General features: G+C 46.7%; 1 protein-coding gene across 1 annotated transcript; it reads left to right on the plus strand.

The window, feature by feature from the left end:
• Positions 1-10,185: 10,185 nt before the first annotated feature.
• LOC148053516 (gallinacin-12-like) lies at positions 10,186-11,385 on the plus strand. The gene is made up of 2 exons (XM_087776559.1): positions 10,186-10,337; positions 10,921-11,385. Exons 1-2 carry the CDS (start codon positions 10,289-10,291, stop codon positions 11,067-11,069), a joined length of 198 nt encoding a protein of 65 aa, XP_087632685.1. The 5' UTR covers positions 10,186-10,288; the 3' UTR covers positions 11,070-11,385.
• Positions 11,386-18,130: the final 6,745 nt, after the last annotated feature.

The raw sequence follows: 18,130 nt of genomic DNA on the forward strand, positions 1-18,130 counted from the left end.
TGAACACCATGCTGTCCCTTGCATGACCAGCCTGCAGCATTGCAGTCCTAGAACTCAGAAGCATCCAAAGGCTGGGCTGTCCCTACCCACTACAACATGCATGACCAGGATATGTTCAGAAACTTGCCATCAACAGCTCCATTTTTCTCTAGTTGTACAAAGGCCTTCCTTGGAGTCCTGTGAGGCCCCAAAACTTTTTGAAAAGCTGCCTTGGGCTTCGTGGGTATTTGTATCAGACCCCTAATTGGGGTCCACGGGGTTTCAGCAGGAGGAAGACCATGAGAAATGGACTGATCCTGCAGCACAGCTGGGAATCCCATTCTTCCTGTAGGTCTCAGCATGCCCAAAGACACCTTACGTTGTGTTGGATACCACGGTTTCTGCTTCCATTCAAAATCCTGCCCAGAGCCATTTGCCGCATTTGGAACTTGCTCTCGGCGTCAGAAAACCTGCTGCATAGGTATGTGTGGAAACCCTGCCCAGGCAGGCAACATTTGGAGAGGAGATTACTAAAGTCAGCAAAACACACTCTTGCTCTGTCTCCAAATAACTTAAGCCACCTCCTCCCATCTACAAAGATGGACCTGGCTGTTCTTCCATTAATGGCAGCATGGAGCACAGGACCAGAATTGCCATTTTGGGCTGGCTAAATACCACGTAGTCCAATGTCCTGCCTCTAACAGAACAGATGCCTGGGGAAAGAAAACAAAAATTGTGGCCCACACAGAGTCCTCCTTCCTTCATATATCTTCCTATAATCATCTCTTGGGGGACTGCCGACTGCATCCACACTGCTATGTTTAATAGGTGCCAGCTGACCTCTTCCTTGTAAATTTATGTAATTCTTTCTGGACATGCTTATTTTTGGAGCTCCTCAATAGTCAACATATATCATTAGGTCAATACATGCTTTATAGCCAACTGTGCTAATCAGACCTAAGGTTCATCTGATCCAGCGTCTTGTATCTGTCCGTGGCCAGAAGTGGATGTTTCTATACAGTTACTCTGTGTGTGTAAAATGGCTATTAATTAACACCACAACCATATAATTACACTTCCTTATATATTCTCCTGGCTTTCATGAATTTGCAGCTCAGGACTTTTAGATCTAAGCATCTTTGTGTTTAAAAGTCCTTACTGGATTTTTCCCCCTTAGATCAGGAATTCCTTCTGTTTGCTTTAAAACCTCTTCCCTCATAATTTTATTCAGTACCATCTACTTCTGTACTGCAAATGAAATGTAGTTATTCTGCAAACACCTTCTTCATACCTTTACAATATCCTTCCTTCAGTCGTTTCTTATCCAAGTTGGTGGGTCACAAATTCCTCTTTTTACAGAAGTGCTCCGATGACCCTCATAGTCTGTCTTTGTGTCATTGCTTTTGGAGACACAGTAACCAGAACTTCATACTTTCCATGCATGAGTTGGTTCAGATGGTGATGTAATGTTTTCTGTTTTGACTTAAATCCTTTTCATTGCAGATACAACATCAAACTTCCATACTTGTCAAGATGAGGGGGGTCATTGTGTACCTCCAGAAATCAAATGTCTGCAAGAACAAGTGGGACTTTGTCCTCACAGAGAATGGAAGTGCTGTACAGAAGTGTAATAAAGACCTCATGGAATTGCAGAAAACCACAGAAATGCATGGCCAAGAAAACAAACGAGTTTTCTTCCTAGTGTTGTGAAGAAGATGTCTAGTTTTCTCAACATGTGAAGTGTATAATTAACTAGAGGTGATATGTTCCTTTATATAACAAAGGCAATAAATACTAAATAAACACGTATAACAGTTGTATACGTATGGAAAGAGGCAGAATGCCTCTGTATTACACCCATACACAGCAATCCACAGAAACTTTGCTGTAACATCCTTGGAAATCACATCCCCTCACAATCCAAAGCTCACCTCTCCCTCCCTCTCTCCCTCCCTCCCTCCCTCCCTCCCTCCCTCCCTCCTTCCTTCCTTCCTTCCTTCCTTCCTTCCTTCCTTCCTTCCTTCCTTCCTTCCTTCCCTTCCTAAAAGAAGGAGAGACAACCTCTTGTCCTTCTGTTAAAGTGACAGAAATAAGGACTGTCCAACAGGCATGGTCAGGCCTTGTCTACACTATTCAACTCCCATTCTCCAAAGCAGGATGCCAGTCAATTGCTCTTCCCCACCTCCCTATTTCTATCAATAAACTGGAACCACTTGAGCACAGGTCCCACCTATGGGACGTCTTCATGTGTGACTGGGCAAATCTATCTAAAACCGTCTATCTAAAACCATTTTATGCAGTCTGTGCTTCCCTCTGTGATAAGTTTGAATTTATCAACTGCAGAAGTTTCATCCAAAATGTAGAAAAAAAAGTGTTTGCTTGCCAGTGTCATCTCCATGTGCTCAGCAGCTCCCAGTCATGACTGCTGGCTTTCTAATTTATCCAGTTGAAGGCTGAGTAGCTGGACATCTTTGCAGAGGAAAATGAAAAGGGGTGGCATTCATCTCCCAGCCACCGTTGGAGCACAAGCTGTGACACCTTCCTTGGATGGGAGGATTTCAAATACTTCCCACACAGGACAGAAAGTCCCTTGCAGCAGCAAACTTCCATCATCCTGTTTCTCGGCTGCTGAAATATCCTTTCCACTGGCCTGAACTAATGCAAATGTCTTGTTCATGTCCCCACCACACACTTCAGAAAGGTCATTCTCTAAACCAGTGTGTTAACCATCATCCTAGCCATCCTAGGCTGCTCTTCTGGTCTACAGACAGGAACAGATCCACTGGTAACGTCATTACACTCATCCCTCACTGACCAAAGACCGATCTCCCTCTTAGTCAGCCAGCATTTAGACAGGTGTGATGACCTTGGTCTAACACCTTTTCCCTCCATTCTAAAGATGTATAAAGTGATATTGACCTCTGCCAATGGGAAAACTTTATTTCCGTAGCAGCATCACCTCTCCAGGTGACAGTCTAGGTAACCAACCAAGAACTTAACAGGGATTCTTAGTAATTGGAGATGAACACTCTTCAAGTGAGATCTCCAATCAGGTGTTCAAACTAATATAATTCATTTTCTCCTACGAATATTTATGCTGCAAGAAATTCTTTGCACTCTTTTAATATCTCGGAGGGTGTTTTCTGCCATGTCTATTGCTGGTACTGGAAACAAGTGGAAACAAGTATTTTATGTAGGTGTTCCTCGACTTTGTATCACAAATCAGGCAGGTGTGCGTGGCTTGCAGCTGGAAACAGCAGAACCCTTCCTGAAGCCACGTTTTTTACCTAGGATGGAGTACGAAAGGGGAAGAAAGGTTTAGAAATTCTTTGAGAGTTTTTTTAAGCATTTTGTCTTTGACTGTTTTCTGCCCTTCCTTTTTTGTGCTAGAGAAGAGGGAGGGCAATTTATGTAACTACACAGAGAGAAAATAAATCTCTAGGGAGGAAAAAACCCACAAATATATAAGCATTATGTAGTAGATGCCAGCCCAGGCTTGTGGTCTGCCTACACCAGTTGATCTGCACTATTCTAGTATTTTTTAGTGTCAGCAGCTCTTCCTGGAGGAGTCTCAGCAGGATGAGCAAGAACAGAAAGATGTGGAAAGAGAAGCAATGCTGTAGATGGCTTGTCTGCTTCAGAAGTGGGTAGGAGAAGCCAATTTTCATTCATTTCATAAGAAACTGAGTTTTTTTGAGAAAACTGTGACAGTGACTATGTCTGTAGGAAGCTGCTGTCCCTGGCTCTCTACCTTACCCCAATGCCAGATGTCATGCCCTGGGGGGAGTCATCAAAAGGAAACATCTACTTGCAGAGCTACCTGTCTATTACAGTCTTCTTGATTAGTCTAATCATACTTACCAGCATCATGTTGTTGTTATATTTGGATGCTTTACAGGATTGAGGACAATTAAGCTTTTTTCTTTAAGGAAACGGCAAATAAAGAAGTGAAGCACAGAGGGAGTGTTCAGGTGAGAGGCTGCTCTCAGGTCACTCCACCATTTCACTATGACTCTGATGGTTGAATGAGATGAGCAGAGCAGGGTCTATACACAGACAAAGCCAACTGGCACAGCTGAAAAGTTGGACAGGTTTGAGTACACAAGTCTTTATCCAGACCTGAAACAAAAGTGTCTCTTCCAAAGCTCAATGCAAGTTGAGAAAAATCCCTTGTTGACACATCCTTGATGGTCTGTGGAAAGCAGACAGTTCAATGACCCAGGAACCAGCTCTCCACTGACTCAGGCATTCAGCTATCCAGATGTCCCCCATCATACAGCATGCCAGACAGGAACGCTGCCTACTCCTCCCCATGAGTTACGTGGCTTTTCCAGGGTAGGAGGATGTAAGTGATTTAATTAATCAATACTGGTGGCTCTGAGTGCCCTGCTGAGCTGTTTGCAGGTCATTCCCCCAACTAGGATACCTAGTCCAGCAGCCTCAGGAGCAATTGCTATTACAGGGAAGAAGAGATTGCAACCCGTTATCAACAGTCACTAAAATGCTGCAGAGAGAGAAAGAGAGATTCGGAGTTGGCAAAAGAGTCACCCATTGGAGAGTCATCCTGAGACTTCAGATTAGGCTTGAAAAACATAGTAGTTCTGTTTTCATTAAAAGAAATTCCCGCTAGAAGGATTTTGGGGTACAAAGCTGTGTACTATTACACTGTGTACTTACTACACTGTGTACTGCTGTGCTTCTCTTATCTCCTTCCCCTTGCCTCTCCCTAGTGCCATTGCAAGTTATTTTCCAGGGAGAATTTACTTTAAAGTCTTAATAGCCTTGGTGTTTCTATCTGGCCACCCACTGCTCAGCATCTGCGCATCTCACCATCTTCCAGACAGAAAGACTCTCAGTGTGCCTAGGAGCAACAGCAACACCAACTCCCCCTTGGGACCCCCCATGTCTACATCCACAGTGGTCTTTACCCAGCACAAGCCCAACTCAAAATCTAGAGGTGCAGCCATCAGCCAAACCTTTGGGAAATGTCAAGAATGACGTCCTGACATGCATTGCACGACTCAGGCACTTCACTGAATTGTGGACACAAAGCAAATGTTGGGCTTGCTCTGGCTGTCTCTGAGGCTATGTTGTGTTTGTAAGATAGGCAAAGCCAGGCTATGGTGCTGGAGCTGGATCGTCTATGCCGGTAAATTGTCAGTGTGGTCTTGGACATGGTTTTGGCTGTCTCCTTCCTTTTAGTGGAGTTGGGGAGGGTGTTTTGGAGGGATGGGGATCGATGAACATGTTTAGATCAGACAGAAGATGGGAAGGAAGATAGCAGAGAAATCATTTGCAAATCAAACCCAGGCGCACAAATAACCAGAGGACAGATGTATGCTTGGGCAGACAACTGTGCTTTGCTTCCACAAAGCATTTGGGCACATGTGTATCCCTAAGCTCCTGAGTTTTTCTGATGACTTCAAAGCCCAAGATCATACTGCCAGTCAGTGCAAGCTGAAGATAGAGCCCAGGTCTTCCCCAACTCTTATATCTTCCAAACTGGCAACTCACTCTCAGAAAACTCAGTACATTTTCATGCCAATTCAGTATCTGAATTGCTACAACTGTTCTAGTAAACTGAGAAGTCTCAGGGCCCCTTCTCTAGCCCTGAAGCCAAATATCATAATCTGACCATGTCCATCCTCTCTTCTCCTCCAGAAACAGATGGCTACAACCAGGCTGCCTGGTGGAAGAGATCCCTGATCCCAGACACACTTGGCAATTGTTTGGGAGAAAAATAGTTAGCCTGGACAAAAACTTTTCCAGGGATATGCTAAGCATTTCACTGTTTGGATTATCAAATCCCAGTGCTTGTGTCCTGCCCTGTTTTTTTTACTAGTAAAGATATATCCAAGGAGTTCAAGTTTTGATAAAGGGAAGATGCGTGAGAGAGGATTAATATATTCTTTTATAATTAGAATTTTTTAAAACCTCACTTTTTTTTACTTTTTTTTTCGTTTTTTTTTTTTTTTAATGAAATAACCTTATTTATGACCTACTCCATGACCCACTGAAATCAAGTGAAGTCAATGAATGGGCTTTAGTCTGTTCCCACTGAGTTTTCCCACATGTAAATACACCCCCACTACCACACCAGAGTCAGCCTCTGTTGTCTAGTCCCCTGACAGGTGGCTGATGTCTCCATAAACCTGTTTCCCACCTCCCTGAGTATTTTGGAGCAGTGATGTGCCCATGCAGGGCTTGGTCTATGCTTGAGTGCATATATATTAGGAGGAAGTGGAGAAGATGTTGTGTCCTGAAAATATGCCACTCCGGCATGTACGTTAGCCATGGAACATGGATCTTCTTCAAGAAATGCTCCCTTGTCCGTAATCAACATTATAATGACAGTGATAATGAAATTGCTTTCTTACTTTGGCATGTCTTGCTCATTCATTTCTAAAGCACATTTTCTTATCTGAGACTTGGAGGTGAACTGATGTCAATCAAAGTGTGATTTACTCCCATGTTGAGCATAAAGGTTCTTCCAGAGGTAATGTGAGGGCACTGTCCTTGCACCAGTCCAGGACACTGGTGAACCAGGACACTGGTTCCAGACAACAATACAGAAGCATCCAGAAAGTTTGGATCAGAAGTCGGACCTAAGTCTTTTCATGTCTTACATATGGACTTTCACCATTGAGTTTTACTTCCATTTTTTTTCTTCTTCTCACTTTATTTCTGTTAGTTTTAGCTGATTTTGGTTGGGTAGTGGCAGTTTGTAATTGTTTGCTAATTTGTTCAAGATCTCAGCTTCCCTGAGTCATGAAGGAGGGCAGTGCTCAACTTTAGTACAGGGGGAAGAGGCACTATAATTAGCAAGTTAATGGCTTGCTAGAAGATTTCACTAAGATGCCATCAGATGTAAGTCAGCAAAGAATAAAGACCCTGCTATTAGCCCCAAATTGGGGCTTCTGTGCAGATAAAACACGCAGGAAAGAGTCACAGTCTGCACAGTTCCCGAAGAAACTCATCGAGGGATTCACTGAGGTCACCATAACCATGGATGAAAGCCCTCCCATGAAAGCAATTCCCCCACCCGCAAAGGCACATTGCAAACTCGAAACATGGAGTGACCTGGGGGCGTGAAAGAGACCCATGGCTCAGCAGCCACATAGACTGGTGGAGGACAAGGTCCCAGCAGCTGCAGCTGTCCAGCCAAGCATTTATCATTTCTCAGAAGATCCTGGGTCAACGCCAAATGAAAAGGGCTGTGCTCAGATTTGCAGATGGTGTGTGTCCACTGACTGCTATGTCATGAGGTGGTTTTAAAGCCAGCACTGTGTTCCTCCAACCTTACTAAGAAACACACAGCCATCACTGGCTGCTCTCCATGGACCAGGGTTATCTGGGGGCAGGAGGAGGGGCTTGTTCAGGTGTATACCCCAACTCTGCCAAAGAGATGGAAAGGATCTTGCTTATCCATCTAAGTAAAGACTTATTGCCCTCAAAACCCTGGCACTGAGTATTTTGCCTTTGCGGCCTCTGTTTTCATAAAAAAATGTTTCTCCCCAGTCCAGCTACAAAATTTAGCATTAGTAGCCCCTGGAAGTAACACAACGATGCATCTGCACTAACCCGTTGGTCCACCCCTTGCTTTGCATGGAGGTGTTGGCTATTGAATTGTCTGTACTGCATTCATAACCGTTTACACCACATTTCCACTCTGGAGTGAACCAGCTGTGTGCTTGTGTATGGAAAGCCACACGCAGAATCACATGCTATGAAGATGAGCCTGTCCACACCGTTTGGCCCAAGGAAATCAGAGAAGATGCTATTAACAGCAATAGTACTTAGATATCCACAGGTGTATGTATGGTGCACTGTAAATCGATAGTGTACATGTCCTAGGGAGAATGTAGATTTTAAGATGGCTATACTTTAGGCAGGGGGATGGACTGTAGAAGTCCTGTCCAGCCTGATTTTTAACTGATTCTAACAGGCTACAGGTATGTGAGTGCTATCAGTGGGATATGCACAGGTATGCGTGTGCTATCAGTTCCCCTTCTGGGAACTGCTGTCTCAAAAAGCGAATAATTATTTTACACAGGCAAAAAGTAAAGAGGTGAGGCATTCATTTTTGGCAAAACTGAAATATGTCCTGCCCCTTCCATGCAAGCTCTTGTCCCATCATTCAGACATAAAAGACATCCAGATGTGCATCCTCTTTAGATCACCAAAGACTCTCCAAACTCTCTTTGCCAGGCCGACCTGATCCACACTGTCATGGGCCACAGGCAAGAAAGCTCTTTCAGCTCCACTTCCCTGCATCCTTAGTGAGTGGACCAGCATGTGGGACAGCACACAAAAAGTCCTGACCTACTACACACCTTCCAGTCGTAGAGACAGCGAGGAGCAGCAAGCAGTCCTGCAACTTGTTCAAGAGAAGGTACATCTCACCCTCCCACAAGGGAGATGAGGACACAGCACACAGCGACATGTGAGACCAGCCAAGCTTTGTCATCAGTTATAAGACATGAATCATAGAATCGTTAAGGTTGAAAAAGACCCTTAAGATCATTGAGTCCAACCATTAACCCAGCACTGCCAAGTCCACCACTAAACCATGTCCCTAAGCACCATGTCTACCCGTCTTTTAAATACTTCCAGGGATGGAGACTCAATCACTTTCCTGGGCAGCCTGTTCCAATGCCTGATGAGGAGAGCAGAGTAATGTTGTTTGGGGGGGGCCTGCAAGGGAAAATCAAGCCCACACCCCTCTGTGGGAGTGGAAATGCACTGAAAAAGCAACACATCCAGAAAAATGGCCTGGGGAAAGGAGGCAGGAAAATTCTCTCCTTTGCAAAACCTGAGCAGGCCCACCTGGAAATTATTATCAGACTGCAGCAGGCAGTCTGCTGACTCTGCTATTCCTCTGAGATCAGTATCTCTCTAACACAAAATGGTCCACAGCTGTGAGATTTTTTGCCAGACCTGCCTTGCAGGTTTGCCCACCACACAGCCCAGAGGGGCAAGTTCAAATGTTACAATGTGCAAACAGTTGTGCAAAGGTCCCAGACCAGCTCCTTGCTGCAGACCCAAGGGAACAGTCCCACTCCTAAGGGACAAATTCTCACTCCAGGAGGGTGGTTGGACCTATTTCTGGTCCAGCAGGTGACTATGGAGTAACGAGAATAATAAGCGGGCAAGGAAAATGAGGGGTTTGCCAGCACTTGACTGCCCTAGATCAGGACTGGTCAGCCTTTGAACAAGGTGCTTTAACCCATCTGAGTCTAGAGACAGCCTGTCTTTTGTCCCTCTTGGCTTTAGGGCCAGACTCTATTGCTCACAGTTGGACATCAGAGTCACTTGAGATGACCCAGGGTATCATGCTGGGCTTCCAGAGTGTCTTGTCTGCCACTGTCACTCGTGCAGAAATCCCTAATACCTAGGCGTCTCAAGGGACATAAATCAAGCTTTTCATGCCTGCTGGTCCAGGACAGCAAACTTTGACTCTATCAAGTGCATCTGAACTACATTTTTTGAGGGGGAAGGGAATTTCTAACCTCCATCTTTCAACTATCCAGTTTAGGATGTATGCACACAAACTGTTATGTTAACACAGCTGAAGGGACAGCAAACAGCAGGACCAGGCAGGGGCGGCAGCCAGGTGAGGGTAGCTGGAATATCACAGGCTGATTTTACAGCAAGAGCTGCATATCTGTCACATAATTACCACCAAGTGGTGCATTGCTGAGCTAACCGGCTACCTCCTCCACCAGTGCTGTGTGCTCATCATCCTCAGGAATGAAGCCTCCCAAATTCCTCAGAAGCCAAAGCTGGAATAGCCTTTTTGGCAGGAAAAAAAATCACACCCAGGTTTCAGCTGGAGAAAATATTCACACAAGCTCAGATAAAAAATGGAACACTCCTAGCCTGCATGGTTCTCCCCTTTGCAGCTCCTCAGGAGTCTTTTCTTGCAGGTTGCCACCCTCCCATCCATCAGCTCCCCAGGGACTTTGCTGGCTGCAGGTGAAGGGCAGAGGATTCCCCTGAGCCTCTTTTTCCACCAAGCTGCCTGCAGCTGGCAATCTACCAGTCCAAAATGCCAACTGCTGGGGAGAGAAATTGGGGAAGCCAATAACCAGTGAATGTGAAGCAAGTCAACGTTGTTTGGAGCTGCAGCACTGGGTCAGAACGACACGGAGGTTTTCTCAGCAGCAAATGTTACTCCCGAGACTGGAATATAATTAACTTCTGCCTACTCCCTCCCTCTTTCCGGATGCCATCCAGCATGCCAGCAGCACGCAGAGGCTTCTGCAAAATCTCACACTGAGCCCTGTGACTTTCTAGCAGGACCAAAGCAATGGGGATCCTTTGGTTCATTTTAATCTTCATCTCCCTGACCGGTCACGGTAAGACCAGGAAGGCCGAGGGTGGTAAACAGAGGTATCTGGGAACAGGAATAATCTTTCCTCACTGTGTAATCAAATCAAAATATTATAGGTACTAAGGGGGAATGGTGCCCTCAGGTTTCTGGATGAGACAGTGGGTTAGACACTTTGGCAAAATGCATGGTTTAATCCCTCGGGGTAATGCAAAAATGATCAGGGAAGAAGCTGTGAAAATGAGGCACCTCACTGGCTTTCTAGGAGAAGAATGGTTGGAGAAGCCCTAGAGGAGATATCCTGTGCTCTGGGAAAACGTTTCTGCCTTTTCTCAGACTGCAGTTGCCTCCTTGGTAGGGCGAGAAGAACCGCTCTGACCTCCTGTGCACGGTCTTTGCTGATGTCCTGAAAAAACAGCTGCATGATAAAGTGTTCCTTGAGTGAGGCCAGCTCTGCAACTTGGGTTTTTTAACAGATGTCTGAAGGGACAGGGATCTCCGGCATGCTCTTTGCAGCCGTGCATGCCCAGTCCTGGCTTGGCTGGCCAGACACATGGTGCCAGGAGAAGACCCACGCATTTTACCCACCAACTTGCTGCTTCTTTGTACAGGAGATGCTCATGGACCAGACAGCTGTAACCATGAAGGGGGCTTGTGCCGAGTTGGAAACTGCATTCCTGGTGAATATCTGGCTAGGTACTGCTTTGAACCCATCATTCTCTGCTGTAAAAGTTTATCACCCACTGCTGAGAAGAGCTGAAGATTTCCGAAGGAGCAAACTGCAGCACATGGAGAGCTGCAGCCTCCACTAACGAAGAACAAGCTGCTCTTGGGAAGAAAATGTTGTGCCTTTCTGTGACTGCTGCTCCCCTGGGAGAACATGGCTGTGGATTCACTCGTGAACTTCTGAACATGTTGCTTTTTGCTTTCGCTGTGACATTCTAGGAAACACTGTGACAAGAAGAAATTGGGGCCACCCAGACTATGTATTGCCCCTTGGGTTGTTACCTGTCATGCACAGGTGAGAAATTGCCTTTCCCCTCACCTGAAAGCAATAAACCTGAAGCTTAACAGAACAGCAAGTGCCGGTCTGTGACTCCTGACACTCAGCAAAGCTGGTGGTGGTGGGATGCGTGCTCTCCCGCTGACCAGGAGTGAATGCAGCAGCCCACACCATCCCAGCAGAGCAGGGTGGCTCTGTCTCTTTATTTCCCTTCCCAGAGAAAACAGTTGCAATGGGGGCAGCCTTTTTTCCATCACTTTCGGTGCAAAAGCTAGCCACTTTGACATAAAGGCAAGTGTGGTCTGTGTTTCTCAGGTGAGCCCCCCCATATCTGCTCTTCCTTTCCTGGCTGTACCAGATTCTTACAGGCACGGGGAAGGGCTGGCCAGAGAAATAAGGCACAGAAAAGGAGCAGGGATTCCCCACGTGCCTACAGACCCCTTTGCCCATGGGGTTCATAGCAAGAATGTGCTGTCCATCAGCCACCACCTAGACCAGAAAATGCAAAGCCCAGCAGGGCTGTCCCAGGTTTGTCCCTCTTCCACAATGCAGCCAGACCAAGGAAGAGCCCAGGCTTGCTTGTTTTAAACATGGCGGGGAAGGGATCTGAGAGTTGTGTACCATTGCCCTTGACAGGCTGCTCTCCTCATCCATGGACTGCATTGGTGCTCCTCCTTTCCTCTGTAATCCCCCAGCAATAATCCCAAAGCAATTAGCCTGTTTGCACCTAACAGCTTTCTGCCTATGAGCTGCATCAGCCTAAATCCACTAGCTGTCCAGATCCACTCTTAGCCCTTCTGTGTTTTTTCCGCATGAAATTTTGACACCCCCCTGCCTTTGTCAGTTTGCTCTTGGTTTCCCTTTCCAGGTAAAATATTTCTCTCTGGGTCAATCATGTCTGTGCAAGCAAGAAAACAATGATGTAATGAGAGAGCTATGCCAATTAGCCGAGGCGTTGGTCAGAGCCAGGGAAAAGTCCTCCCTGGGAGATGACATTCTTGCTGTGATGAATCAAACAGGAAAATTCCTGTTGACCTCACCAGGGTCAGGACCCATCGCCAGAGGTCCAACAATTAATTCATCCAAGCGACTCCATCCTCCAGCAAGCAGCCCAGCTATTCTCCTCAGGTCATCATAACACCGTCCGGGACATCAACGCATGCAGGGAGACGCCAGCGCTCCCCTGGAGATCCCCTGCAGTTGGATGAACCATCAGGAAAGCCGGATTACCCAGAGCCGGCTGTCGGCTTGGGAACCGCTGCTGAAAACAGAGACGGGGATGAACCCAAAGCCAAATTCCTCCCCAGATCCAGCCCGGTCCTCCTACGCACGCTGATGTATGAGTATAGTACAGGCAGGCTTTTAAACCAAGGCGCCTTTCCAAATCAGTTTATTTCTCATATCCATCTACAAAGTTCATGATTCATGCCTCTTATCTGGGGGCCGCTTAGCCACCATATGTATAGCCTGGTTTCCTAAGAAAGTAAAACATATGGGCTCCTGTAGCTCACCTTGTACATCTCCCTGCCAGTTGCTGGGCCTTCTGCCCCCTATACATTTTGGATCTGTTGGCCAGCCAAATTTCAATCAGGGAAGGTGGAAATGCTCAGACAGTTTATAGGCAACATTGTCCCTCTGGCAGTAATGTAAATGCAGGCTGCCACTAAAAGACATGGAGCCACTCTCCCCCGGCTGTGTGTTCCCTTGCTTGCTGATCTGGTTGGAAATAACCTAAAAAAAACCCAAAACACAACCCAACAACAAAAAAAGCAACAAAAATCCATCATCATTTCTGCCTGATGAATAAGATGAAGTGAATTCCCTTCCAGCTACCTGATCTAACACAGAGGGAGGAGAGAGAAAGCACCAAGGACATGGTGGAGGGTGCAGAATGGCACCCTCCAGTCCATCAACCCTACGCAACTGTTCCCCATGGTTTCTTGACCTATTGACTCACCTCGGGCACAGCATCCAGACACCAGCACAGCTAATGAGGAGCTGCTTAAACGGCAGTATAAGATGACCATGTTCATCCACTCAGCACAGAGCTGTTCGCCTGAGTGTTTTCATTCACCGTGAGACCTCACTGCTACAGGCCCTCAAACACCATTTTCCAATCCTTTATATCCTTTATAAAAGCCAAAAAAATATTCCTTGTATTCAGTAAAAGTCCAGTGTGAGCCTTTGCTACAGCCAGAGGACCTCCACCCATGACCAGCAGTCCTGGCCAGCTGGGACCGTTTCCCAGAGTGTAGACAGACATGTGGTCAGTGGAGTTCATCTGAATCCAACTTGTTACCTGAAGGATTGTATGTAGGAGTAGAAAGGACAGTCAGGCAAGCTAAGGGGGAAGCCAGAATAGCAGAAGAAATGAGAAGGTGAAGTCTACCATCTCTTAAGAGATGCAGACTGGTGAGAATTTAAATCAGATGAGTTGTCCACTCTGAAAAGACATTAAGTTTTTGCCTGCATGGGAAAAAGCCAAATGAGAAGGAGAATTTTTATGGGAAAGGCTTTGTTGAGCCTTTAACTCAGCTACCTGTACCAGACAGAGCTTAGATGGCTACAAAAATATGGGTTCTTCAGTACTACCCCAGCAGACCTATAACAGCTCCTAAGGGAGACACAGAAACCATCCAGACATCTTGGGAGGTATATTTTGGGTCTTTGGAGGTACACTTTGTGTCTTTGCAGCCATACGGACAGCCAGGGTAGAGCCCTACCCTCATGCCTGGGCTGTCAACCAGCACGAGCCTTGTGAATAACTGGAGATGTTAGTTCATCAAAGCATGGCATGAACGTCCCCCTGGCTGGAATTTGTTTGTTGTTCCCAGGCAACAGGCCAGTGTTTGTTTGGCAGAGCAAGCCAGACAGAGATGAAATCCTCTGCTTCTGCCCTAAAAATGCCATTGTAAATGGAGCTGTGTAATCAGGAGCAGAAGGGTGGTCAGATAGGCTCTTGCTTGGGGAAGCTGAGATCTCATAGCTTGGGCAAGCCCCTTTGATCCAGGTTGTCCCTTACATCCCCAAGAATCCCATGCAAACCAATGCAGGCACCTGCTTGCTGGGCTCTCCCTTCACCCCCATGCAGGAGAAAGGGAGTCATATTTAACCCACTCACATGGCTGGTCCCCCACCTCCTGAGGAGTGAAAGATATCATCACCCTGCCACAGCCCAGCTCCACGGGCATGCTAGGAAGCTAAAGCGGGTCTGGATTCAGAGCCTGTATCCATATGAGTAAATCAAATCACGTGAGGCTCAGGCTCAGACATTAGCAGTTGGGAGGCGGGCACATGGCAAGGACCATTCGTAGTAGACATCTGGATGTGGATATGGAGCTGGCAGGGAGAGCTTAGACATGCAGAGACAAGGTGTGCTGTGTCTGTTTGCCATGGGGCAAAGAACAGCATTTTGCAAAAAAATGGGAAGAAATGAGGGATTTACAGATTCAGACCATATAAAGTGAAATCTTTTTCTACTCAGCAAATAAGTGGCAGCAGGTTGTGAGACCAGGAGCATAGTGGGTTTCACAGATGGAGTGGAATATGGTGAAGGACAGGACCAGCATGAAGTCTAGCTGCCAATGTAATGTGATGTGGTTCACACACCAGGTACCTAGATGTGTTTGAGATGTCCAGGGTATTGACCCTGACCTCCAGCTGCCACAGAGGAAGGGCACATAGATCTGGTGCCACAGCTACCAGCCCAGCATGGGTGTCTCGGGTACCCCAGAACATGCTAAATGATAACAGATGCCTGTTTAGGTGACTGACATGAGTGGTAGATCTCCATGAACTTCAGTGAGCACTTAAACATCTCATGAGCCTGAAGACCTACGTGTTTTAAGGGATATGTATGGTCCACCAGATGCCTGTAGGACTGAACACCCATAAGGTTTTGAGATTATCTGCAAACATCTCCCCTGGCCTCATGGGGGACTTGGGGAGCGGGCAGGAGGCACGACAGAGCCTGCTGGACAGAGGTTGGGTCCAGAGGCATCTCTTGCAAATCAGGACTGGCACTGAGTGGTTATGGGGGGATATGGCAGAAGTCTAGAGGATCAACAAAGTCTGCTGAAACATGCTGAGGATGAATGGGGTCTGACTGTACATGGTCTCATCATGCACAAGAACTATTGGGAAACTGGTGAGAGTCACATTTAAAACAAACAAATAAAAATGTTCCTTTAGGTAACCAGTTGCAGACCTATGAAACTCTTTGTTGAAGGATATTGCTGTGTAAAACTTCTCTCCCCAGACCAGAAGATAGCCTGAGAACCAGAGAAAAGTTGAAATAAATACCACAGATGTGCTGTGCTTACTCTAATTCAGACCTCCCCATATGTCCACTGTTATAGGCAGGAGGTGGATGGTCCTGTGGGCTGGGTAAGGATGGTTTTATTGCAGTCTAATGAAAGCCTGCCCATGGCCACGGGGAGTTTCTGGGCCACAGCTGAGCCCAGAGATGAGCCCACAGTCATTTCTTCCCAGGCTGAACTGCAGGGCTGTATCTGCACTTGCTTGGTTTGGGTTTTGGTAAAATGTCACTGGTGGGATGGAGAGCCGGAGGTGGCATCACAAGCTGGCAAGCGTTCAGTTGCCAAAGGATTTGCTCCTGCTGGCATAAATTTATCCCAGGCTGCATTTTAAAAATCAGGCTGCTCAGGTCCTGGACTGAAGGCAGATGAAACCAGTGGAGACATCCCTCCCATCTGGGGCCATGGGGTGGATGCGGATTGACTTGACTCCTCCCCAGCCTCAAAACCTCTGAGGCACCCAGGAGCTAATTTCTGTGCGGCATGTTGCTGAGCACAGATCAGCCTTTGTGCATGGTGGGCTCTGAAAAAAAACATCTGGTGGCAGGTTGGGGAGCGGGAGAGGGCAGGAGGCTGATGGACCAGCCCCAGCAGGCTCACCAGAGGCGGAGGCCAACACGGCATAGGGACCATGCTTAAGGGAGCAAGCCCAGATGCTGTCTGAGCAATTGCCTGGGGAAAAGAGACTTCCTGCCCCTGATTTTTGGGGGAAATCTGGTTTATGTTGGTATTGTCTGTTTTTTGGCTCTCTTTCCCAAGGCACGTTCTGCAACTCGACCCATTCACCACAGCTGCAGAGCAGGGATTTACGGTGGTGTGGAGGACACATCCTGGCCACCTTTGTGCCTGCCCCTGTGGAGCCTGCAGCATTCAAACAGCTCCAGACAGCTCATCCGCTGAGATGGTGCTGCTCCCACCAAGGGAGAGCAGCTGAGTTAGAGATAAAAGATGGCATTTTGCCATCCATCACTGGGAACACCATGGCCACGTGGTACTCTGGCTCTGCGCTAAACCTCCTCCCTAGAGTACGTTAAGCTGCCTGCACACACATGGTCAGACACGTCAGGTCACACACATATGAGCATCCAAATGCTCCTCCCTGCTCAGGTTGTAGCTCAAGAGCTGCAATTTCATTTCTGCTAGACAAACTCTGCCCCAGCCCCATTGCAGCATCTCTCATGTTGGAGATGCCAATCCTCAGAGGCACATGGTGGGTTACAGTCTTCCACCCACTGCATCAAGCAGTACCACCAGATATGCAAAACACCAACACTTCTAGAGAGGCTCTACACACATCCTTGCAACCATCCCTCCCACAGACAGGGTTACAGACCCATTTTCTTTCCCCAGGTTGTGTGTGGCCAGTTTGCACGACACCCTGTTTAAATGCTCAGTGTCCCGTGATCCAAAGTCCAGCTGGTGAAGGGCCCCTTATCTGCACTGTTTGATAAAAGTGATCCTTGTTCTGTTCAAGCAGCCTGAAGGCCATCGGTTTTACATTTTCCAGCACTACCTGGCATCCAACCTGCAAATAAAAAGCCATCAAGGTGACTTACTAAGGGAAAATAGAAGACTTGGTGATGCCTTCTGCTGCATTGTTGCTGTAAAAAGAAACCTTTATAAAGTTTTTATTTCCTCTTCCTCTATTTGTTGTTGGTTGGGGGAGATCCCTGGTAGTTATTTGCTTTGTGTTGTTTCCCAAAGTTGAAACTCAGGTCCCACCTCCACTGATTTCCTGGAACTGACCTGGAGAACTAGTAGAAACCAGATAGCCTGCCAGCTTTCCTGGGAGAGCTTTAATATACAAGCTTTCCTAATGCTCCTGCTCCTGATAATTATGGGGATGAGTCCCAGTTTTCCCATTTAATAAATATATAAGTGAATAAGACACTAAATTGCCATTTTTCTTGACAGTTGTAAACAAAACCTTGGCAAACAGTCTCTTTGCAGCCTAAAAGTTGGGAAATACAAACAGACCTTTGATTTTTAAGGATCCCGTGATTTTCAAGCCAACTTTGTGTGTTGGGAAGTGCTGAGGAGCAGACTCTGGATTTTTTCACACTTGAATGTGTCAGTGCTAAACACGGAGACTGGGAGCTGGAAATAAAAAAAAAAACAAACTTTGGTACTGCAAACACTTGGACGGGATTTTAACATCACATGCTCGAGCCTACAAACACAAGATGAGCCAGACTGGGTCAGCCCCAACGTCCTGTCTCCAGCAGCAAGCAGTAGCAGACTCCCCAGTGCTCAAGGCAATTTGTTGACAAAACCCTGCCTTTTTTTTTTTTTTTTCTTTTTCCTCTTTCTTTTTTTATCTTTTTTTTCCTTTTTTTTCTTTTCTGTAACATGGTGTATCCAAGAATGGGCACACCCCAGTGCAACTGTTTGCTGTCATGTTGAAATGTATCTGAGGTTGACAAAGTTCCCTCCGCTCCAGGAGCGTTACACAACGTCACGGGCACTATAAATCCAGGTTTTCCCTCTTCTCCATCTCTTTAC

Source organism: Nipponia nippon, unplaced genomic scaffold, assembly GCF_047370975.1.
Source record: "Nipponia nippon isolate SJK-2023a ecotype South Korea unplaced genomic scaffold, ASM4737097v1 scaffold_4, whole genome shotgun sequence".
Taxonomy (NCBI): Eukaryota; Metazoa; Chordata; class Aves; order Pelecaniformes; family Threskiornithidae; genus Nipponia; species Nipponia nippon.